A 23926-nucleotide genomic window follows, 5' to 3' on the forward strand; every position below is an offset into this window, starting at 1 on the left:
AAGGCACTTGCAGGAATGATTGGACAGACAGAAGATGGCCTCAAGTTGCACGAGGGGAGGTTTAGATTAGATATCAGAAAAAAATTTCAGAGTGGTGAAGCATTGGAAAAGGCTGCCCAGGGAAGTGGTGGTGTCTCTATCCCTGGAGGCATTCAAAAAAAGTGTAGACATGGCACTTTGGGATATGGTTTAGCAGGCACGGTGGTGTTGGGCTGACAGTTGGACTAGATGATTTTAGGGATCTTTTCCAACCTTAATGATTCTATGATTCTAAGAGTTGTGAGTTCCAGTGCAGAGCTGGTAGGTAATAAGCTTGAAGAGCAAGGTGATAGTTTTTAGATTACCTGTTATGCTCCAGAACTCCTTGCTGGAGGAAGCTGTAGTTGCTCAAAGCTTACATGGGTTTTAGAGGTAACAAGATGAATTCACAGCAGAGTTCAGGGCTGTCCAGTGAAAAGTTTTCCCTCCCACACCTGGAGTTGCTGAGCTGTGATTTGAACAGGCCGGCAACATACTGCTTTCATTACATCGCAATGGGGATACTCTCCTCCCCTTGGCAAAGGGTGTACGTCATGCTGTATAGGGCTGCTGGAAAGCAGGACCGATATATAACTCAGCAGATGGCCACGGCACGGGGCTGGGGTGCAGGTTCCACACTAACTTGGCTATTTCTCACCTGGCAGCAGGTCTCTGCCACCAGCCATAGTGAAAACCAAGCACAAGAGACTCCAAGGGTAAGGAGGAGTCCCCTGTTCCCTGGGGGCTCCCTGCCCTTCAGTCCCTTCAGCCCAGGGCCAAGAGGCCAGCAGTGAAGCCCCCACCCGCAGGAGTGCCACCTCACCATTCAGACACTCCATTTCAGGCTCCTCGCCCTCCGGGTGCTTCTTCAGCCTCTTGGCCTTTCTCCTCTTCTTACAGTAGAACATCAGCCCCAGCACAATAATGATATAGGCAACAGCCGCCCCCACTGAAAGCCCAATGGTCTGAATCATCTTGTACGGCGTGTGGCTGCCAGGTCCTTCATCCTCTTCTGCTGCCGGCTTGTCTGTAGGGCAGAGAGCACTGAACACATGAGCGTGTAGAGGGATTTCCCAAATCCTGCTCAGGAATGTGCTGGAGGAAGGTGAAAAGCCCCCCCTCCCGCTGTCTCCCACCCCCACAGCACACCGTGCTGCATCCTGATGGAGATCCTGCCTTGACACCCTAGCAGGCATGACCTGGCTTGCAGCACCCATCAGAGGGGGCGGAAGCGGCACCTAGAGCTGCCAGGGATATCAGGAGGCCACATCCCGCTGCTGGGCATCTCTCTTACCTACAACATACAGGAAGGCCTCACGATGCTTAATGTTGCAGCTGTTGCCGGCAATACAGGTGTACTTTCCGGAGTCCTCAGTGGTGACGTCGTATATCACCAGGGAGCCATTAGGCATGATCTGAATCCTGCCAACCACACAGAGGCCTTTGCAAGCAGCAGAGGGCAGAGGCAGGCGTGGGGCACCCACAGCGCCACCTCCTCGGGATGCCTCAGCCTCATGTCCCCCATGCAATCATCTTGAATCTCCTCAGTGCTCAAGAACAAACCACTGCAGCTCAACCACAGCTTGGCCAGGCTGTGGCAGAAAGAGTAATCCTGGAGCCAGCGGAATCCAGGCCCATGGAGACAACTGACTGTGTGCCCCGCCAAGCTGGGAACCCGAGACCACGCCATCGGCACCCGCACTCTCAGTAGGCATGCAGAACACCATGCGGCGTCACGGTTCAGTTTGGGATGGAGGCTGTGTACCTGGGCAAGAGCTTGCCAGGATCCAAAATCTTGTCCTTCCCTTTCCACTGGATTTGCGGCACGGGATCTCCCTCTGCCTGGCACTGGAACATGGCTGTGTGCCCCTGGTACACCGTCGTGGGCTCTGGCTCTAGCTTGAAGGTGACATAAACTGAAGGCAGAGAGAACAACACAAATGCTGTCAGCTCCTAGGAATAGTGCTGAGCTCCCACAAGGCAGCAGGGCCAGCACTGGCACAGTGGCACACGCCCTCTGGGGCTGTATGAAAAGCATTTACACTCAAGTGCCAGGGGCAGAGCTCAAGGTCAGGCCAGGAATTTCTCTCTCTACAGGAACGACCCAGTTGGGTGCTACCCAGGCAAACCCACTGCAAGGCCAGCACAGTAGGGAACCCTCCTGCCTGCTGCAGAGCCCTCACCTGCTACAACAAGCTGCACAGTGGCACGGATCTCGCCTTGTGGGCTGTTGGAGGCGATGCACGTGTAGTTCCCTGAGTCACTCCTGCTCACCTTGTGGAAGGACAAGATGCCAGCATTGTGGCTAACGTGGGATGGCAGGCTGCTCCCATCTGCAGGATGCAAGAAGAGCGAACATAGAATCATGGAATGGTTTGGGTTGGAAGGGATCTTAAAGATCATCCAGTTCCAAATCCCTGCCCTAGGCAGGGACACTTCCCACTGCATCACGTCACTCAAAGCCTCAGCCAGCCTGGCCCTGAATACCTCCAGGGATGGGGCAGCCACCACTTCCGTGGGAAACCTGGGCCAGTGCCTCACCACCCTCACAGAAAAGCATACCTTCCTAAGACATCATCTAAATCTGCCCCCTTTCAGCTTAAAACCATTCCCCGCTGTCCCATCCCTGCACTCCCTGATAAAGAGCCCCTCCCCGGCTTTCCTGTAGTCCTCTTTAAGCACTGGAAAGCTGCTATAAGGTCTCCCTGGAGCCTCCTGTTTCCCAGGCTGAACAAGGCTAACTCTCTCAGCCTGTTCTCATATGGGAGGTTCTCCAGCTCTCTGATGTTCTTCGTGGCCTCCTCTGGACTCATTCCAACAGATCCATGTCCTTCCTTTGCTGAGGACTCCAGGACTGAACGCAGGACTCCAGGTGAGGTCTCACGAGAGCAGAGTAGAGGGGAAGAATCTCCTCCCCCATCCTGCTGGTCACACTTCTGATGCAGGCCAGGATATGGTTGGCTTTCTGGGCTGCAAGCGCACACTGCCGGCTCAGTTGTGCATGAAGCACTGTGCCACACAGCAGCTTCTCAGGCAGCCACAGCACCACTGCTTCACCCATGCTGGAGGTGAGCCAATGCAAAGTAAAGTTCCTGGGGTCCCAGGTCAGGAAAAGACATATCACATCCAAGTCCTCCTTACCTGTTTTAGTCCACTGAATAGTGGGTTTTTCCCGGCCAGTGGCTGAGCAGGACACTGTAACCTCCTTATCGAACTCCATGCATTGCAGTGGCTGGGGCGGCGGGGTGAACTTCAGCTTCTCTGCAAAAGATGGATGTGCTGTTAGCACCTCCAGCCACAGGAGGGAGAGGAGCTGGTGGTATCCCACCTGCACCCCACCAGGTAAAAGAGCTCCTCACAAGGGGAGGAGGTGGGGTGCTTGTCAGCATACCTAGCACGTGCACCCGTGCGTATCCCTCGATGCTGCCTGCTGGCGTGCTGCTCACACACTTGTACATGGTCCCGTCGTACACCTCCACATTGTTGATGCGCAGCGTCCCATTCTCAGAGATCTCAAACCGTGAGTCCTGCCCAGATGGGAAGAAGGAGTCTGTCACCACCCCTGGGCTCAGATCTTGCTTGTGGCACTCCCAATGCTCCACACCCCGACACCACGCCTTAGACAGACACAGCCCTGCTGACATCCCACATAGAGAACTGAAACAAGCTGCAGTGACACCTTTCTGAGGGACATGTCTCTTGTCACTGGCCCGAAAGCATAGGGCTGGCTGCCAGCCAAGTGGCCAGAGAGAGCCAATTGTGCACCCATACACCAGTAGCATGGAGATGGTGCCAGGAGCTTGGCCAGGCAGGGTGGGGCAGAGATGCTGGGCCTAGGAGCAAGGCGGAGAAACAGCAGCAGCAGAGGAAGGAGCCGAGCAGGTACCTGGCAGAAGTGTCCACGAGCGGCAGGGGCTTGCCCCATTGCCTCACCTCAGAGATGGAGATGCCGTTGCGGTACCAGGTGACAGTGGGTTTCAGGGAGGCCTTGCTGAGGCAGTGCAGGTATCCCGGCTTACTCTCCTCCAGCTGGCTGTCCTTGGGCATCTCTACCCACTTGGGTACCGCTGGGCATGGAGGCAAGGGGTTATGCAGGGCCACTCACCACCCATCTGGCCAGCACCAGATCAGCAGCGTGCAGCCAGCCATGGGCCCTGAAGCCCAGCCATGAGAGATGTGCCTCTCTGTATCAGTGAGGTGATGCACCATCCTACCCCGGCTCACCCCAACAACCCCCTATCCAGCCCCCGTCTCTGCTCCTAGCCCTTATTGGAAAGCTGCCTACTAGCCACAGTGATGCTCAGCTCTTGTTTCTTCTCTCCAGCCTTGTTGGCAGCATGGCACGTGTAGGTCCCTGCATCTGCCTCGGTGATACTGGTGAAAACGAGGTGCTCTCCTTCTTGGTACACCCTGCCAGCAGTGGGAACTCGTTCCTGGTTCCTCTCCCACCAGACTTGGGGTGTGGGCACGCCTTGTGGGACAGGGCAGGCTATGCGGTGCCCCTGGTTTGCTGTCAACACCTTCGGGGAGAAGGGTGCCATTTCTTCGATTTCTGAGAGGAGAAATAGACAACAGAGCTCAAACAGGGCAGGAACGTGTAAGCCAACCCACCAGCATCCCCCTGGGTGGCACCAGCTGAGGAAGAGAGCACACAGGCTGTTTGCTCCCCTCATCCAGGCAGCAAGGATGAGCCATTTCAGAGATAAACCCCATACTGACCATTTCCTATATTGTCACATAGCTCCAGAGTGACACTAGCTCTGGTACTCACTACCCACCCCAGGACCTCACCTGCCAGCTGCAGAGTCGCCTTCAGCACAAGAGCTTTTCCCCTCTGCCCACGGCCAACGCACTTATAGACACCGGTACTGCGAGGCTTCACCTGGGTGATCAGCAGAGAGCCGTTGGCGAACACAGTGGTCCTGGGCATGCGGGGAGAAGCAGGGCTCAGTTGGCATCTCCGCAGGGCACAGGCCAGAGCCACAGCCCTGTGATGTCCTACATGAGCCCACGGAACCAAGAGAGAGACTGTGCTGAGTCAGAACTCCCCAGTGCGGGGCAAACAGCACACATCAACAACGAGATGGTGGGATACCCGTTTAATGGAGGAAATGAGCTAATAGAAATCTCTTTCCTGGAGAAGAGCTGGCTCTCACCAAAAGATGCACCACTCAGTTGGGCTAGCTCTGAAACTGGGCACAGCTGGGAAAGGGAGTTAAGAGCACAAGGTGGCGCCCAGGAGCTGCCAGGCCACTGGGCATCTGGCACTCAGATTGCACCACTTGCCTTGCACCAGTCTGGCTGAGACATCCCGGGATCCAGGTTCACCATCCACGGGTAGCCTGGGCTGAGAGACATCCCCAGCTCTAGGGATTGCCCCCTGCGTATGTGTCTGGGGCTCAGAAACGATCCTAGATCTAGGGATCACCATACATTGCTATCTGGAGGTGCAAGACAGCCATGGGCCCAGGAATCGCGGTGCAGATGTCGGGGGCTGCAAGATGTCCCTGAGTCTTGGGGATCACCATCTGTGGGCCTCTGGTACGAGGACACATCACTGACTCTGGGAATTCCTTAGTGGGTGTCAGGGGCTTGAGCTGTCCCTAGCTCCACAAAATCACCACAAACAGACATCTATGGCTGGGAGACATCCCCAGCTCTGGGGATCACTACTTGTGGGCATCGAGGACTGACAGCCCCATAGACTCATTCGAGGATGAGGTGCTTGCCGAGTCCTACTCAGATAAAGGCCATGCACAAGTACCAAGGCCCTACTAAACCCAAGACAGCCAAGCCAAGAATCCAACCCCAGCGTCCAGTCTGATACTGAACGCTTGCCCTCTGGCATGGCCAAGGTATGGCCTCTCTCTGTTGTTTCTGGAACATGGTTCTCCCTTCTCCTCCCAGCCCTGCCCACATCACCGGGGTCCCTATTACTTGGATCTGTTGGTGACGGGGCTATCTTCAAAGAGCCACTCCTGTGTAGGAGGGGGCACGGCTGCAAACTGGCAGTCAAACATGGCCTCTTCATTCTTGGTCACGATGAGGTCCTGCGGTACTATCACCGCCTGAGGAAAGCTCTCATCTGCAATGGCAAAGATCACAGGAGAATGAGAAGAGCAGAGCGGCCTGTGGTGTCCCCACACCAGTGCTCTGGAGGAAACTCAAAGAGGAGCTGAGCACATCCTGCGGGCTCAAAGGAGGCAGACATGCCAGCAAGGCTGTAGTTCCACAGTCAGAGGCAGGACAGCAGGCTGAAGAAAGCCCCTTCGGCTTCAAGCAAGGCCCTGACCACCCTAGGCTCCTAGCAAACAGATCAAACCTGACACCAGACTGCAAATTCCCTTGTCCAATTCCAAATAACTCTCTAAGGCCAGTATCTCCTGCCCTCCCTAGACCTTGCCTCCAAGGCCAACAGGGTTTCTCACTCCACATGGCACCATGGTGGCACTGGTATTAGCAAACCCAGCAGCACCCACAGCCTCCAGGGTCAAACCCTCATAGAATCATCGAATGGTTTGCGTTGGAAGGGACCTCAAAGATCATCCAGCTCCAACACCCCTGCCATGGGCAGGGACACTTCCCACTCCATCACATTGCTCAAAGCATCATCCAACCTGGCCTTGGGCACCTCCACAGATGGGGCAGCCACTACTTCTCTGGGCAACCTGTGCCAGTGCCTCACCACCCTCACAGAAAAACTTTTTCCTAAGATCTCATCTAAATCTCCACTCTTTCACCTTAAAATTGTTCCCCCTTGTCCTATCCCTGCACTCTCCGATAAAGAAACCCTCCACAGCTTTCCTGTAGCCCCTTTGAGTACTGGAAGGAGTCCTCCTTCTGGAAGGAGCCTCCTGCTGTTGAAGGAGGGAAGACCTTGGTGCTCCAGTACCAGAGATGGCAAATGAACACCCACAGACAAAGTAAGTTCAAACCCAGCCATGTGTCAGGCCTCCCTCTGGCCAGAGGCTTGACCAGAGAAAGTCACACCAAACTGACACTTAGACACCATTTAGTAGGCATGGTGGTGTTGGGCTGACAGTTGGACTGGATTATCTTAAAGATCTTTTCCAACTTTAATGATTCCATGATTCCCCTGGCTGCCACCCTGCAGCAGAGGGGAGGCTGTTGGCAGAGCAATGAAACAGCTGAGCCCCCAAGCCCTGCGCAGCTGGGACACAACTCACCAATAATATTCAGGGTGAAGTTGTTCTGGCTGCAGACAAAGCCGACAGCACTGCGGGCACAGCAGTAGTAGAGACCATTGTCGTCAGGGCTGGCGCTCTGCAGGGTCAGCGTTCGCTCCTTGTTGCTGACAGAATAGGTGCTGCGGCCATCGGGGAGCGGGGTGCCATCCCGAAACCACTGCCATGTGGGGCTGCAAGACAGGGGCAACAGGGTGACCAGGTGTGGGGAATCGGCGGGGCTTCCCAGAGAGCACATGTGTGGAGGAGACAGCCCAGAGATGGCCCATGTCCCTGGTTCTCCGTCCCCGCTGCTGGCCCCGACACAGACACGAAGCCATGAGACATGCAGCCAAGTGGACGGGACATGACTGGAAAGCAACGGAGAGTGACCGCAGCACATCAAGCAGCTCAGCGACTGGACTGTGACAGCCCGTCCTTACTGTGCTCCTCGATACGCGGCCCTGAGGAAGCCGTTTGCCTTCTCCCCCGATGCTCAGCCACAGGCTCAATCCTGCCTTTCGCCTTCCCTAGACTCTACTGAATCCTCGTAGGAGAGAGGAGAGAGACAGAGAGAGAGGGGAGGTGCAGGGGGACCCTTGGCAGGGTCCGCTCCTCGGGAGGCAACCCTTACCGCGGGTGGCCGTCGATGTGACACCGCAGCACCACTGTGGAGGAGGGCTGGATCTCAGCTATGCTGGCCGGCTGCTTCAGCACCACACTGCCTGTCTCAATCCCTGTGGGATCAAAAAACATCAACACAGTCGGCTCTCCGAATCGACAGAGCCCAGGTGGATGCCAACTCAGTAATAACCAGAGCAGGCAGCGAGGGCACAAGCGTGCTCAGAGACACATAAGCCCTCAAGCCAGCACGGAGTAAAGAGACATCTACCCTGCAAATGGCCCACTTTGCCCTGTGTAGCTAATCTCTAGAGGATAAAAGGGGCTCCAAAAGGATCTGCAGTGCTCAGGACATATTTGGCGCAGTAACATAGAATCATCGAACCATAGAATGGTTTGGGCTGAAAGGGACCTTAAAGATCAACCAGTTCCAACCCCCCTGCCATGGGCAGGGACACCTTCCACTGCATCAGGTTACTCAAAGCCTCAGCCAACCTGGCCTTGAACACCTCCATGGATGGGGCAGCCACCACTTCTCTTACCACCCTCCCAGGAAAATATTTCTTCCTAAGATCTCATCTAATTTTCCCCTCTTTCAGCTTAAAATCGTTCCCCCTTGTCGTATTCCTGCACGCCCTGATAAAGAGCCCCTCCCCAGCTTTCCCATAGCCCCCTTCCAGTATTGGAAGGCTGCTCTAAGGTCTCCCCAGAGCCCTCTCTTCTCTAGGCTGAACAAGCCCAACTCTCTCAGCCTGTCCTTGGATGGGAGGTGCTCCGGCCCTCAGACCATCTGTGTGGTTTCCCTCAACATCCCCATTTCATATTTACAAAGTGGCCTATAGAGAACGAAGGATATTGCAGCTGGAGAGGATTCCTGCTTGCACAGTTCATGTCATCCAACCCCCGTCTCACCACCACCCTCCTCATGCATTAACAGGCAACCTGGCAAAGCTGTTTCCCGTGTCACACCCTTGCAAGGGAGCACTTTTCCCTGTCTGCAGTGGGCAGCACCATGTCCCCAGCTGCCCTCACCCCACACTCACATTTGATATTGAAAGACGCATTGGCTGTACGGGCCTCCTCCCCAGTCAGCAAGTTCCTGGCTACACACTGGAAGTCCCCGGCATCCCGCTGCCGATCGACGGCAGCGAACTGAAGGTTGCTGCCTTCCTTAAAGCGCTGCTCCGTGTCCTGAACAGGGAGCCCATTCTGCAGCCATTCAAACTCCACATCCGCGGACTCCTCCACCTCGCAGCGGAGGATGGCGCTGCGGCCATGCAGGGCGTCCTGGGAGTATGGCTCCTTGGTGAAATGGATCACTGCCCGAGCCCCCACAGCTGCAAGACAGAAAAGGGAGGGCATGTTCAGAGCATGGGTATGGGGACAAGGGAGTAGGTAAGCACATACTGCTCTTCAGGGTATCCAGACAGCTGAAACTGCTATGTTAGGAGAAACATAGAAACCAAACAAACTCATGGGATGGTTTGGATTGGACAGGATTTTAAAGATCATCCAGTTCCAACACCCCTGCTGGGGCAGGGACACCTCCCACTGCATCAGGTTGCTCAAACCACATCCAGTCTGGCCCTGAACGCCTCCAGGGATGAGGCTTCCATGACTTCCCTGGGCAACTGGTGCCAGTGCCTCACCACCCTCACAGAAAAACAGTTCTTCCTAAGATCTCATCTAAATCTCCCGTCTTCCAGCTTAAAACCATTCCCCCTCACCCTATCCCTGCACTCCCTGATAAAGAGTCTCTCCCCAGCTTTCCTGTAGTCCCCTTTAAGTACTAGATGGGTGCTCTATGGCCTCCTTAGAGCCTTCTCTTCTTCAGGCTGAACAAGTCCAACTCTCTCAGCCTGTCCTCGTATGGGATGTGCTCCCGCACTCGGATCTTCTCTGGACATATTCTAACAGATCCATGTCCTTCCTATGCTGAGGACTCCAAAATCATATCCCAAAGCACATCTGCCCAAAGCAGTACCTCACAGGGGAGTTTAGATCCGTGCTCAGATTGCAGCACAGCTGTTTGAAGGTTATCTCTCCAGCAATCACTGGGACAGAGCTGCCTGAGCTTGCCAGAAGCCAAGGAGAGCTCTCTGCTCCATTGGTGCCAGAGGCACGAGGAGGGAACTCCTGTGACTCACTGCCGAGTGCCACACTTCCAGCCTGAACAGAGAGGTGTCCTGCAGTGTGTGAGCCCAGAAGTCAGTCACCAGAACACTGGAAAGCAAGCAGCTTCCTGAGAATTAAATTGTTTCTTTGAGCTCCTCTTACCCCATTTTTTGGGACACATCTTAAGTTCTAGACAGGAATCAGGATTGCCCCAGATCAGAAACACCCACAGACTATTTCTTTCCTCAAAGTTTCTCTCCTTGAGCTCATGTCTCCATCTCACCTCTACATCCTGGAACAAGGATTGCCCATGGGAATAAACACAGCAGCTGCTGGAGCACAGCACAAGAGGATGCAGCAGTGACACCCCAAGCTTGTCCCAAGGACTCAGCCCACTTCCAAGTAGGAGTAGAAACACGAAATTACAGTGGTTGAGCCCTGCATCTGTTTGTGGCCGTGAGGTGGCTCTGGAGGGCTGGAAGCATCTCTCTGCAGCAGCAGAAAACCCCAAGAATCAACCTCTATACATTAACCCCGACCCATGAGCTCAGGGTCCTGGAGAACAAAGCATCCAGCACTTCCCTAGGCATTGCCTGATGTGACTGCCGAGGGACAATATTCCTAAATCTGGCTGCCGCCTGGCCGCAGCCAGCCATGCAGGCGCTCTGCTCCGGTTACCAGCTGGCCGCAGAAAGGAAAGCAGACAAAGGGCAATTCAGCACACGCCGATTGCTTTTGGAATCTGCTTCCAGCACCATGCTCTGCAGGGAAAGAGGCCAAGGCGGGCAGATTTTGAGCATCTTAGAAGCAATCTCTCATGAAGGCGAACAATAAAGCGGCCAAAACGGTGCATTCCCACCACTGCAAGGAAAACAGCTTCAGAAAGTAGTTGCTTGGATGAGGTACGTGAACAACAGCTGAAAGGCAGCTCCTCTTTGGAGGCTCAGCCACATCCTCCGCCCTGGTGTTTGTATAAACGCCTGATAAAAGGACAAGATTTAACAGGACATACCAGTCACCCAAAGCTAGGGGTAAGCAATTCTGTTCTGAAGGGGATGTTTTGAAGCGAGCACCACTGCATTCCAGAAAGCCTCAACGGCCCTTTCCATGCTGGAAAGCCTCTGAAGCCCACCACACAGTGTGAGCACCAAGCAAAGCCTCTCTGACCTGCAGTGGCTCATGGGCACCCCAGCGCCAGGAACAGATCTCCAGCCTGAGCAATCCCACTTACAGCAACAGCGAGGTATAGATGCAGACACTCATCGAGCACTGCTGCTCCCCACGATGAGGCTCCAGCTTCCCAGTACCAAGCTAGGAGCAGGGGCACCTCAGCCTGTGTCTGCTAATACCCTTCCTTGTGGTCTAAACAGAGAGAGCAACACAGTACTCCCATTTCCAAAACCAGAGAAGCTTCTTCCCAAAGACACTGTGGCAGAGGAGATGGCAGCCCAGAGACCTTTCCTGCTGGCAGCCTTTGCAAGATGGGACTGTGGATTCAGGTCCAATTTTCAGTCTCCCCAAAGAAGGCACCAGGACGCAGGCAGCAAGGAATTGGGAGGTCAGGAACAGCAGTGCACAACACCACACCACAGGGTTTAGGATGTGGACCTCGTTGCAGCCTGGCTTTCTACCTTCATCACCCAACTGTGTCACTGACTTTGGTGTTCAGGCAATGTCCCCATCCACGTAAGTCCCATAGCTCCTGAGTGGACATCACTTGTCAACTGCACTTGCAGCAATCAAGGTCACCAGGAGAATCCACAGATGGAATCCTGTGGCCTGGATGACAGAGCTGCATACAGTGCTTAAAGTCCTGTCTCCTGGGTCTTGAGCTAAACCCCATCAGCAAGCTGTGCTCCAAAGGTCAGCATGTCTGCTGAAGTTTCCATTTTCAGTGATCGCTCACCTCCCCACAAGATAGGAACGATCCATCATGCTATGACAGTTGTGTCATGAACATGAGAAGATGAACACATGCCCCAAGGCAACTCAATGTGTGTGAACGCGTTCTTACATAGGTACAGATATCCAGTTCCCCGCACATCAGATCTGTCTCACCAAGAGCACTCAGCAGGGTAGCAACCACTCAACCCCACGCAAACACAGCTACACGATCAACAGCACAACAGATTCAGACTATCAGGAGCTGAGCTCATGCCAAAACAGGCTGCTGGGACAGACAGGAGCAATGGGGAACAGGGCAGTCAGATCCACTCAAGTTCGAACCTACAGAAGCTAGGGCTGCCCTTTTTCACAGATATGTTACAGGGCATGAAGGCACATGTCCATCAAACTGTACCTGTATGGTACAAAACACGTGCAAGATGGAAGTATGCATTAGGAAAGCTCATGAAGGAGAAGGATCAGTTCTCCTGAAGTCTCAGCACCTTTGTTCATGTTCTACTAGCCATGCTAGTCCTGGAGTTAGTGAGGAGGCATCGCTGAAGGTACAGGACATGAATGACGTATAACATTGGGGAGGGGCCCTTTATCAGGAACTGCAGGGATAGGACAAGGGGAAATGGTTTTAAGCTGATTTATATGAGATCTTAGGAAGAAATGCTTTGCTGTGAGGGTGGTGAGGCACTGGCACAGGTTGCCCAGAGAAGCTGTGGCTGCCCCATCCCTGGAAGAGCTCAAGGCCAGGCTGGACGAGGCTTTGAGCAATCTGATGGAGTGGGAAGTGGCCTTGCCCCTGGCAGGGATGTTGGAACTGGATGATCACAGAATCACAGAATAACCAGGTTGGAAGAGACCCACCGGATCACCGAGTCCAACCGTTCCTACCAAACACTAAACCATATCCCTCAGCACCTCGTCCACCTGTGCCTTAAACACCTCCAGGGAAGGTGACTCAACCACCTCCCTGGGCAGCCTGTTCCAGTGCCCAATGACCCTTTCTTTAAGGTTCTTTCCAACCCAAACCATTCTATGGTTCTATTCTGTATTTTAAATTAGGTGGGCTTCTAGCATTAGATTTTGAGCAGTACCAGTATAACACTGAACAGCAGCAGCACCATTGCATTTTACTAAGCACTGGTCAGCTGAGAGCTTCAGCAGCCCCATCATCCAACCTGCTCTCTCAGAATTCCCCATGTCCAAGAAGGAGAATATGTCTCTGTGGACAGACATTACGAAGGCTTGGCAAGAGCTGCTCCACATAGGAAGTGGGGATTTTACAAGGTGTAAGGAAACACTAAGAATCAGTTCTCCAGTAATACTATCTATGTCCTTATATTCCATGCTGGGGAAATGGATACAACCATTTCAGCTCAAGTGAGATCTCTGTGATGAACATCTCATGAGAACAAGGGCCAAAGCAAACTGGGATAAATAAGAGTTAAAAGTGCAATAAGAGCCATACGCTTGTGGTTTCAACAACAGCATCCAAGGTGCGATGGATGGACTGTCTGCACGTGCTTGAAACCATTGTCCTAGCCATGTATCAGATTCAGGCTGCAATGAAAGATGTGGTCTGGACTTTTTAGGGTAGAAGACATCAGAAGCCCAGTGCCGGACACAGCTTTTCATGGTACTCTAACTCCAGAGCACCAGGGCCCAGCATTTGGAGATGGGAAGTGCTGCACTTGACCATAAAAGTTGTACGGCCCTGGTCCAGGAGATGCCTGCAGCCAGCAGGGTTCCTGCATCCCCTCCACCTCATCTGGGCTTCTGGGACAGATGCTCGAGAAAGCTGCCCAAGCAGAAGGCTATCCGTGTGTGATATCATTATGTCCGAATTCGGATATAACCTGTACGAAGCCAATAGATGTCACCATCTGTACTGAAGGAAGAACAAGATGCCTCTGCTAATTCTGCTCATCCAGAGGACCTCCCAGCATTGCTGTGTGGCACAGCCATGGTCACTTGTGGTTTAGTCACTAGAGTCTGCCAGAACAGGCAGATGAGAGAGCTCTTGCAGCATCTGGTGGAGAGCAAAGGCGACCTCTTCTCAGCCTGACTGGACACTTTCACAACAGCACAGTTTCTGCTGTGGTTTCATGAGCTAATCTGGACTATGCCACATTGCTAGGAGCTGCCGAAGACAGTAAAATGACTCTTTCTCTTCCCTTAGCAAGAGCCACCTCAAAAACTACCCAGCAACACTGAGTTTGTTGGAAGTCAGCTTAGAATGCCCAAATCAGTGTAGAGCTCTCCCATAGTAACACAGCGGGACCAGCCACAGTCCCGCAAAGTCAGTGCCAAGCAGCAATCCCAAATGTGTGCACTGGCAAACACCCACTCTCTGCTTGTGTATGTGACACAAGCCACCTCTGGCTGGGAGAAAAAGAAACCCTCAACACATGTTTCTGGCCTAAAACCGTTTCAACTGTGGCTACAGAAGGCTTTTCAGGAAAGCTTCAGCCAAATGAGATAAACGCATCTGAAATGCAGCATGCTTGGAAAACACCCAATGTTGTTTTACCCAAAGGATGTTTAATTGAAACGCAAAACTCTTCTGTAGAGGTAAGAGAGGAAGGGTCTGTTAGAGTGAGTCCAGAGGAGGCCAAGATGATGATCAGAGGGCTGGAGCACCTCCCATACGAAGACAGGCTGAGAAAGTTGGGCTTGTCCAGCCTGGAGAAGAGGAGGCTCTGGGGAGACCTTGCAGTAGCCTTCCAGAACTGAAAGGTGGCCTGTAGGAAAGATGGGGGGGGCTCCTTGTTAGGGACTGCAGGAATAAGACCAGGGGGGTTTAAGCTGGAAGAGGGGAGATTCAGATGAGATCTTAAGAAAAAATGTTTTCCTGTGAGGGTAGTGAGGCACTGGCACGGGTTTCCCAGAGAAGTCGTGGATTCCCTGTCCCTGGAGGTGTTCAAGGCCAGGCTGGATGAGGCTTTAAGCAGCTGATCCAGTGGAAGGTGTCCCTGCCCATGGAAGGGGGGTTGGAACTTTGAACTGGATGATCTTTAAGGTTTTTTTCAACCCAAACTATTCTACGATTCTATGAATTGTGCAAGGAAGTTGCATTTGTACCTACAGGTCCCCAGAGTATCGTTCCCACACACCACAGAGCAAATAGTCTGCAGGAAAGGGACAGGCACCATCAGGATGCATAGGGACAGAGAAGAGTACATTCAGATCAAATCCTGGCTGCAAGCACACAGAACAGCAAAGATCTGAACAGAGGAACACAGCATTCATCATGCAAAGGCATTCCTCTGCTCCAAATTAATTAAATTTATTTAAGGAAGCAAATAGTAGCTTCCCAGGAAAAACACTCACACTAACACCTCCACTGCCAGCCTGGATTTCTACCATGTGTATTTCAACTCACTTTCTGGGCATAAGATATTCCTGGGACTCGGCCATTGCAGCCTCCTCTACAGGTCACACTGGGCTGAGAATGTGCAGAGCATTTCAGGGCAATAAAACCAGCAAAGCCGCATCCAGGACAGAGTTTGTGAGCAACCCTTTGAAGTTAAGTCACTGCTGCCTGAAGCTCTGCAGAGCGAGTTTTCAATCTTATGAGTCTGCCATGAAGCAAAGGGCCCCCCACACCTCCAGTAAAGGAGACCCAGTCCCATGGTAGCCAAGTGCCTCGAGCGCTGCAGTGATTTGGCAGCACAGCCTGGGAATGGCTTTGGTTTGGGGCTGTTCTCCAGAGCTAGAAAAGCGAAACATTGATGTTGCTGTTTTCATCAGCCAGAGCTGTAAGAAAATGCAGCAGAAGAGAAGTAAGCATCTGAGGGAGTCATGGCAGAGCTGGGGGCTGGCACTGGGATACTGGGGCTGAAGTCTTAGGGGATTCCACATCCCTGTTTAAGCAATAGGCAACAAATTTCGTGGACTGCAGACCCTTGTGGGGCGCTGGGCTTTGTAATCATGGAGATGCAGCCAGAAAATGTATGGGGTGGCAGGACTCACCCCAGGGGATCGGCCATCTCTGAGGTGATATTTAGGGCTGCAGCCACCAAGAGAGGCTGGCCAGGTCTGGCAGTGAAAGCACCCAGCTCACCTTCTGCATCACACCAAGACGCCAGAGAGCACCACAAACGCTGCCTGTTGAGTCCCTGCCATGCCAGCACACCCAAACCTTCATGCTCATCTTGTAAGCTGCACGGGGCAGCGTTACAAGCAAGACCTCAACACGAGCAGGGTTTTCCATCCATTGCTTAATGTGTCAGTGCCAGTCCCACACAAAGACTCACCTCGAGACACCCCAGCAGCGCAACCCCACTGGGTGCCTCAGAGCAACCGTGCAAGCTGGGGAGGCCATGCAGCCCATCTCCTGCCGCGTCTGACAGGCTGAGTCGCCTACATCTTGAAGCAATCCAAAAATCATTGTCTCCTTGCCTAACGACATCGCTTGGGAATGCAGCCTCAACCACAAGGCCCTCAGCTGCCGCACAGCCCCCAGATCCCTGCTGTCTCTGCGGCAGTCTCGCTCACCTACAGCCGTGCTGGCGAAGCAACAGGCAAGTTGGCTGCTGGCGACGTGTGCCACAGCACAGCAGCCCCTTGACTGCCCGAGGCACTTGCACCGAACGGCAGCTGTGGAGGAAAAAAAATAGCCTGCACAGAGCTCAGGAGGCAATGGCCAGCCTCAGCAGGCTCTCGCCACGGCTGTGTTGTCAGCAGAGCCATCCCCATCCTCAGATGTCCCATGTCCCCAGCCCCATTGGAGATCCATGCTCCCCTCAACTCTGAGCCACCCACCCCCGGGCATGCCCAGTGCTCAGCTCCCGGGCGACTCCTCACTGAGCTAAAAGAGCTCTGGAAAGAGGACATAAAGGGAAAAGGAAAAGATCCTAACCCAAATGAAGTTACCCACCCCTTGAGGCAAAACAGCTGATGCCAGGATATGAGTAATCCCAAAGCTGCTTGCAACCAAACAAGGAATTAAAAGCATGGGAATGTGATATGGGAGAGGGCTTTGTGCAAGTTTAAGGTCTGCTGGTGTAGAAAGCAAGCCCATCACTGTGGGGTTTCTGCAGAAGTAGCCCAGTCCCACTCTCCAGCCAGGCCACAGGAGCTTTATTCCGCAGACTTGCTTCCAGGGACATTTCAGCAAAGTTCACTCTGGCTCAGCTCAGCCAGATGTGCAAGTCAGCTCCTTTAATGCTCTGCATCTGGAACAGTAGACTAGAGGAGCTGCAACTCGTCCGCAATGCCCAGGGCAGCAAAGCCCAGAGTACCCAAGATGGATCCTTTCTCCCCCAAGAACTATCCTCCTTCTCCCCTGCCAGAAGGAGGCAGTGGATAGGAGGGCTCGAGCACCTCCCATGTGAGGACAGGCTGAGAGAGTTGGGCTTGTTCAGCCTGGAGAAGAGAAGCCTCTGGGAAGACCTTAGAGCAGCCTTCCAGTACTGTAAGTGGGCTACAGGAAAGCTGGGAAGGGGCTTTTTATCAGGGAGTGCAGGGATAGGATGAGAGAGAATGGTTTTGAGCTGAAAGAGGAGAGATTTAGATGAGATCTTAGGAGGAAATATTTTCCTGGGAAGGTGGTGAGGCACAGGCACAGGTTGCCCAGAGAAGTCATGGATGCCCCATCCCTGGAGCTGTTCAAGGCCAGACTGGATGAGGCTTTGAGCAACCTGATGCAGTGGAAGGTGTTCCTGCCCATGGCAGGGGGGTTGGAACTGGATGATCTTTAATGTCCCTTCCAAACCAAACCATTCCATGATTCTTTGATCTATCCCAGCTGTGGAGAGGGACAGCTGGTTTACAGGAAACAAATAAAACAAAGGTACTAGGATGCAACAGAAGGAGCTACTTGCAAAAACTGGCATGGCCAGCTCCTCCAGGGAGTTCTGGCACAGGACACAGCTGGCCAGTGTCTGTTCTGGCCTCTCAAACCAGAAAGGATCTCAAATTCTCCTGTGCCAGAGCTCACAGATGATCCAGCTCCACTGTAGATCCAGTGGTCCCTGGGGATGCACAACTAACTTGCAAGTCTCAGCCCTGAGGTGGGAGTTGGATGCATTTACACCACCACCTCAGCAACTAACTTGACAGAGGACTTGGTAATGCATCATTAAACATTTGTTCCCTGTTACTCTTTTTTAATAATTAGCAAAGATGTCATGTTCCTTGGGAAGGCACTACTGCAGCGCACAGGCAGGGAGGTTGCTCTTCCTGCCTCCCCAAACCTACAGGGCCCTTTGCACCAACCAAGGGCCACGAAGCACAGCAGCTCACCTGGGAAAGGCGCTGGGACCGGCAGCAGCCACAAAGTGTGCTCTCCTGAGATACAGCTGGGAGAGAGGAGGTCGTCTGGCCAGACATGCCCCAGCTCCCACCACTGTCTTGAGGCAGGCAGCAGGAGTAGCCCAAGTGCATCCCCAGGCTGCAGCCCTGCCTCAGACTGAAAATGCAGGATTAAGAGACACTTTCACCACTTTCAACCAGCGACCAGCTCTGAATGTGGTAGCTAATTAACAAACTTCAGCAAAGCAAGGTGGCAGCAAAAGCCTTTTGCCACCCAGGAATTAATTGCTTATGTATCACCACTCCACCATATCCACACGATCATCACCTTTATGGTTCGGACACTGCCATTGCTCAGACTACTGAGAAATCTAAGCCTCTGCAACCAACCCAGCAGCAACACTGGATATTCCTCTTTGATGAGGAATCAATAAAGGCAAAGGAAGATTTGGATGAGCTAATATGCTCCGATTTGTATCACTCTGAGGCACTTGCTCCCAGCTGCACAGACCTCTAACAAGACAAGGAAGACAGGGATAGCACTGCTTTGAAGCTGTTGTTGTACCCCTCAGCAGCACGCTTCACTACTGCTAACAGCAAGCAAAACCAACAACCCAAGCCACACCTCCCCCCAGCAAGCGCAGGGGCGGAGCCAGGGGCCACAAGAAAGGCAGCCCTTGAAGGAAAAGGGCATCAAACCTCAGTAGAAGAGACTAAGAAGCTCACACCCAGGTCCCATGTCCCAAAGGAGCTCAACATGGGGGATGGACATGGACTGCTGAAAACAAAATCACAGACTTGCTTAGGTTGGAAAAGATGTTTGAGATCATCAAGTCCAACCCTTAACCTAGCACCACCAAGCCATCACTGAAACACATCCCGAAGTCCCATATCTACACATCTTTCAAATACCTCCAGGGATAGCGACTCGACCACTTCCCTGGGCAGCCTATTCCAATGATGGTAACCCCTTTGATGATGTAATATTTCCTAATATCCAGTCTAAACCTCCCCTGGCACAACTTGAGACCATTTCCTCCTGTCCTATTGCTTATTACTTGGGAGAAGAGACCAGCACCTACCTCACTACAACCTCCTTCCAGGGAGCTGCAGAGAGCGATGAGGTCTCCCCTCAGCCTCCTCTTCTCCAGGCTAAACAATCACCGTTTCCTTCGCCACTCCTCATAAGACCTTCCCTCCAGACCCTTCCCCAGCTCTGTCACCCTTCCCTAGACATGCTCCAGCCCCTCAATGTCTTTCTCATACTGAGAGACGCAAAACTGAACACAGCATTTGAGGTGCAGCCTTACCAGCACCAAGAACAGGGGGACAATCCCTTCCCTACCCCTGCTGGCCACACTATTTCTGATACAAGCTATTCTGATACAATGCTATTAGTACCTTGGCCACCTGGACACACAAGACTGATCTGTCACTATGTTCTCTGGGAAAGACATTGGGCCACAACAGAAATCTGGTGTCAAAGGCAACTATAGTCATACTTGCAGAAAAGACTATGACCTGTGCTCCATGCCAAGGCCACAAAAGGCACAGCGGGAATCACGTCAGGCTTTGGGGTCCTGGACTCAAATGTGTTTCAATAACACATTCCCAGAAAGCATTATCAAACATGTCTTGTCTTTCGGAGCTACTTATTAAACACTGTCTGCAGGCAGCAATTCCTTCTGTTGCCAAGGCTCCGTTCACCACAGTCAAGTGTAACTCCTCACGTGCTGGGTGTGTGCTCCTCACCAGCAGCTGAGCCCATGCAGGCCTGACAGCAGTTCCTACACGGGAGCAATGTTCCAGACACTGTCAGGACTGCAACTCTCACCTGTCAGCTATTCCCTTCCACTGCAGCGAGGCACGGTGTGCACAACTCCATCGTCCCTATGACATCTGGGCCCCAAGGGACTCCCCACATCCCTCCTTTCCTCTCTTTTCCCTATCCACAGTCATCATCCCAAGCTGTCAGCAGCACCTTGCTTGCCTGCAGTGCCCAGGGCTCTGCCAACCCAGCCTGTGCTGCAGCCAGCCCTCCCCAGACCAGGGCAGCCACAAAGAGCACCACAAAGTAAAACCACTCACCCTCCGTGCCGCCACTGGACCAGTCAGGCACTTAGTACCTTGATCCCACCTCCTGCTCCCCATTCGCTGCAGCCCAGAGGATGCAGGCTGCCACAGAGCAAGCAACTGCACGTCAGCATCTGCTCTTTGTCCTCACGAGGCTCTCGATGAGCACAGGGCCCCATACAGACCTCCCATTCATGGCCCGAGAAAGCCATGTGTTTCCTGACACAGTTCATTATGAACATGCTCCTATAAAAGCAGATTTTTGGCATGCCAAAACTGGGAGCAACACATGGGGAAGCTTTTTCTTCCCCTCCTGGTCACAAACACAGAGCCAGCAGGCTCATTTGCGCCAGCTGAAGCTGTAGAAGCAGACTTGAAAAAAATCATGAATGCTTAAGAACACCAGCAACCCCCTTGCCTCACGGGTCAGACCCTACAGCCACATAAAGCAGCTGCTTGGAGCATGCCTGCTCCGTACACAGCCTATTCCACTGCTTAGCAGATACTGTGGAAACAGCAGCCAAGCCAAACACCCAGAGAGATTTGCATCTCCAAATGATATCCAGCCAGCATGTTCCTCTGTGCAAGAGGTTCCAGTTGAGAAAAGTGTCTCAGATGGGTAGAGTTGCAATAAACCACTCTCTCCCACCAGGCCAGATGGAAATAGTTTGATGCAGGCAAGGAGCTCTAAACACAGCAGGCTTGGTCTGATCAAGCCCAACATCTGGAAAATCTTTGGGCATCCATGGTATAAACCTTTTAAAATTACGTCGTTTCCCATTCCAGTTAAAGTAAAACCAAAAATCCACTCTGCACCCAGGAAAGAAATAATTCCTATCTGAGTCCAGATGGGTACAAAACAGCATCTCCAAGAAATGCTCTGCTAGAATGGCTCTGGCTTCATGAGCCAGGAGGAACTGCACCAGCACCTAGGAGCTTCAGGTCTGTGGTAAACACAGCATGGTCGCACTGGAGTGGATCAAAATAAGGAACTTGGGAATACATCATCTGTTTACCCCTATGGACACATGGATCAACAGTCCTGCTCTGGAAGCATGGGTCTGCTCCGATGTCCACCAAGTCTCTCCAGTTTGTGGTTTGCTTCAGACCTGCAGGAGACACAATGTCTGCGCACCACCATTTCACACTAGTTATTGCACCACCATGTAGGCCACACATCTAGTTCTTCTCCACATGCCACATTGAATCAGCCTGCAGCACAGCTGTTTGCATCCATGAGCAAAGTTTCAATTGCAAAGCACCCAGATATCACAGAATCATAGAATGGTTTGGGTTGGAAGGGACCTTAAAGATCACCTAGTTCCAACCCTCCTGCCATAGGCAGGGGCACCTTCCACTCCATCAGGTTGCTCAAAGGAGCCTCATCCAACCTGGCCTTGAACACCTCAAGGGAGGGGACATCCATGACTTCTCTGGGCAACCTATGACAGTGCCTATGCAACAGATCACCATATGCAACCTTCCAGGTGGGATTTGCTGATCCAAAGCAACCCAGGATGAAAGTAGGCACAGAGGCATCCCCATCCTGTAATAGCTGGGAACATCCCACGCTACTTAGCTGTTCTGCTTAGGTCCCAAATGGAAACTGCAGAGCTGGTCCACCTCTCCTCACCTCCACCCCTGTGTGCCAAAACATCTGCCTAGACCCTGGCCACCCTCATGGACCACACCAGGAGCCCTGTGAAATATGGAAGATGCAAGCCCTGGTTTGGAAACATCTTGGCTGCTGGTCTACCAGTGACTAACAACTGCCCTGCAATGGGACCACAGTCCGAGCTGGGGCCCGGCCACCCAAACCACCTCTCCCCATTGCCCTCAGCGTGGAGAGGTGCTTTTAAACACAATCATTAAGAATCCACCTCTGCCCTTCAAACCAAGCTTTAGCATTAAAAAAAAAGCCACAACCACTAAGACCAATTCCCATTAGCATCCCCAGAACTGCTCAGAGAGGCTGTGAGCTGTGGGAGATTCTCTCCCCCGTGGTTAGCAACCATCCCTGCCCTTCCGGGCCCAGGATCCCAGACTTGGGAATGGCTAAGCCCAATTTCTGAGCAATTACCACAAGAAACTAGAACAAAGCCACTGGGGGTTGAAGGCTGTAAATCAGTTGCTGGAGTCAAACGCTGAGGCAGCGCTCGCAGGAAAGCACTGGGGTGCAGCTGGCCATGGGAAGAACTCACTGTCGCACGCAGCAGGGTGGTGCCTGCAGTCTCCATGCACACAGCTCCTGTCCCAAAGAAGGCAGGGACTGCTCACACGTGCCACGGGAGAAAAAAACAGTGTAACTGAGAAAAAGGCTCAGCACAAGGACAGCGAGCCCAGTTGCAGACTCCCGACAACTGCCAGCACTTTCCAGGATACCGTGGCACTGAACTCATTCACCTACCCAGTTCAAACCAGTTTGGGACTTCTCCATCTTTATTCTTCATGCTGCTCATCCAGCTTCCCCAGTACAGACCCTGAGAATCTCAGCTCCATGCCCCTCAGAACTGCTTCCTCAAATACCATCCCAAGCTCAGTTTCTTAAATCTGCTGTAGGAGCTCTGCAGCCCCTACACTCCACAGCTCCCTTTCTTCATCCTTGCACTGGCAGCAAGCAGAGACCCTGCTTTCCTGTGCGCTCAAAGCCAGGCAGCAGCATAAAAGAAGAGCAACATCAAAGCAACACAACGTGATAACCTCTGCAATCAGGGACTGGGCGGTGGTGAGGAATGAGGCTCAGGGCATATCCCACTGCACGAGCTAGCTCTGGCAATCACAGAATCACAAGAATCTAGCAAGAATCACAGAATCATTAAGTTTGGAAACAACCTCTAAGATCATCCACTCCAACCATCAGCCAACACCACTATGCCTACTAAACCATGTCCCAAAATGACACCTCTACACGTTTTTTTTAACATTTCCAAGGATGGAGACACCACGACTTCCCTTGGCAGCCTGCTCCAATGCTTCACTCTGTCAGTAAAGAAATTTCTCCTAATAACCAATCTGAACTGCCCCTGATACAACTTGAGGCCACTTCCTCTCGTCCCATCACTGTCGTGTGGAAGGAGTGACCAGCACCCACCTCGCTACAACTTCCTTTTCAGGGAGCTGTAGAGAGCAATGAGGTCTCCCCTCAGCCTCCTCATCTCCAGACTAAATGATCTCTGCTCTCTCAGCTGCTCCTCGTAAAGACTTGTTCTCTAGACCCTCCACTAGCTTTGCTGCCCTCCTCTGGATGTGCTCCAGCCCCTCAATGTCTTTGAACAGCAACAAGGAAAAAATTTTTCACAGAAAGGGTCACTGGGCACTGGAACAGGCTGCCCAGGGAGGTGGTTGAGTCACCTTCCCTGGAGATGTTCAAGGCACAGGTGGACGAGGTGCTGAGGGGTATGGTTTAGTGTCTCATAGGGACGGTTGGACTCAATAATTTGGTGGGTCTCTTCCAACCTGTTGATTCTATGATTCTATGGTGCTATTCCGGAGCCACAAAGCGGTGGAAACATTATCGGAGGTTCCTCCTCATTCCCAAGCAGAACAGGGCTGCTGCCAACCGATGCCAACTGCAGGCTTACCCGTGCTGGCGGGACAGCCACCATGCTGCACATCATGTCTCAGAGGCTGAGGTCTTTCGCGTCTAGTGGTCTTTAGGGCACGGAGGATGTGTCTGGGCTGAACTGCTAGCTGTGCTTTTGTCCTGACATCTCAGCACTTCGCTCAAACAGGAGAAAGCTGGAGCTAGCCAGGGAAGTCCTAGT

The 23926-nt window shown here is 52.8% G+C and overlaps 1 protein-coding gene across 1 annotated transcript in view; it reads right to left on the reverse strand.

Moving 5' to 3' along the window:
- Positions 1 to 23926, reverse strand: part of PTK7 (protein tyrosine kinase 7 (inactive)) — a 46248-nt gene that overhangs the window by 5793 nt on the left and 16529 nt on the right. The window contains exons 2-14 of the mRNA XM_069850334.1: positions 8867 to 9160; positions 7837 to 7939; positions 7206 to 7396; positions 5956 to 6103; positions 4810 to 4940; positions 4304 to 4570; positions 3952 to 4085; positions 3410 to 3545; positions 3160 to 3279; positions 2202 to 2351; positions 1784 to 1934; positions 1313 to 1440; positions 842 to 1045 (exon numbers count right to left, since the gene is read on the reverse strand). Of these exons, the coding sequence (XP_069706435.1) occupies positions 842 to 1045; positions 1313 to 1440; positions 1784 to 1934; positions 2202 to 2351; positions 3160 to 3279; positions 3410 to 3545; positions 3952 to 4085; positions 4304 to 4570; positions 4810 to 4940; positions 5956 to 6103; positions 7206 to 7396; positions 7837 to 7939; positions 8867 to 9160 (2157 nt within the window). The remainder of the gene's footprint in view (positions 1 to 841; positions 1046 to 1312; positions 1441 to 1783; positions 1935 to 2201; positions 2352 to 3159; positions 3280 to 3409; positions 3546 to 3951; positions 4086 to 4303; positions 4571 to 4809; positions 4941 to 5955; positions 6104 to 7205; positions 7397 to 7836; positions 7940 to 8866; positions 9161 to 23926) is intronic.

This window comes from Phaenicophaeus curvirostris, chromosome 2 (assembly GCF_032191515.1).
Source record: "Phaenicophaeus curvirostris isolate KB17595 chromosome 2, BPBGC_Pcur_1.0, whole genome shotgun sequence".
Lineage (NCBI taxonomy): Eukaryota > Metazoa > Chordata > Aves > Cuculiformes > Cuculidae > Phaenicophaeus > Phaenicophaeus curvirostris.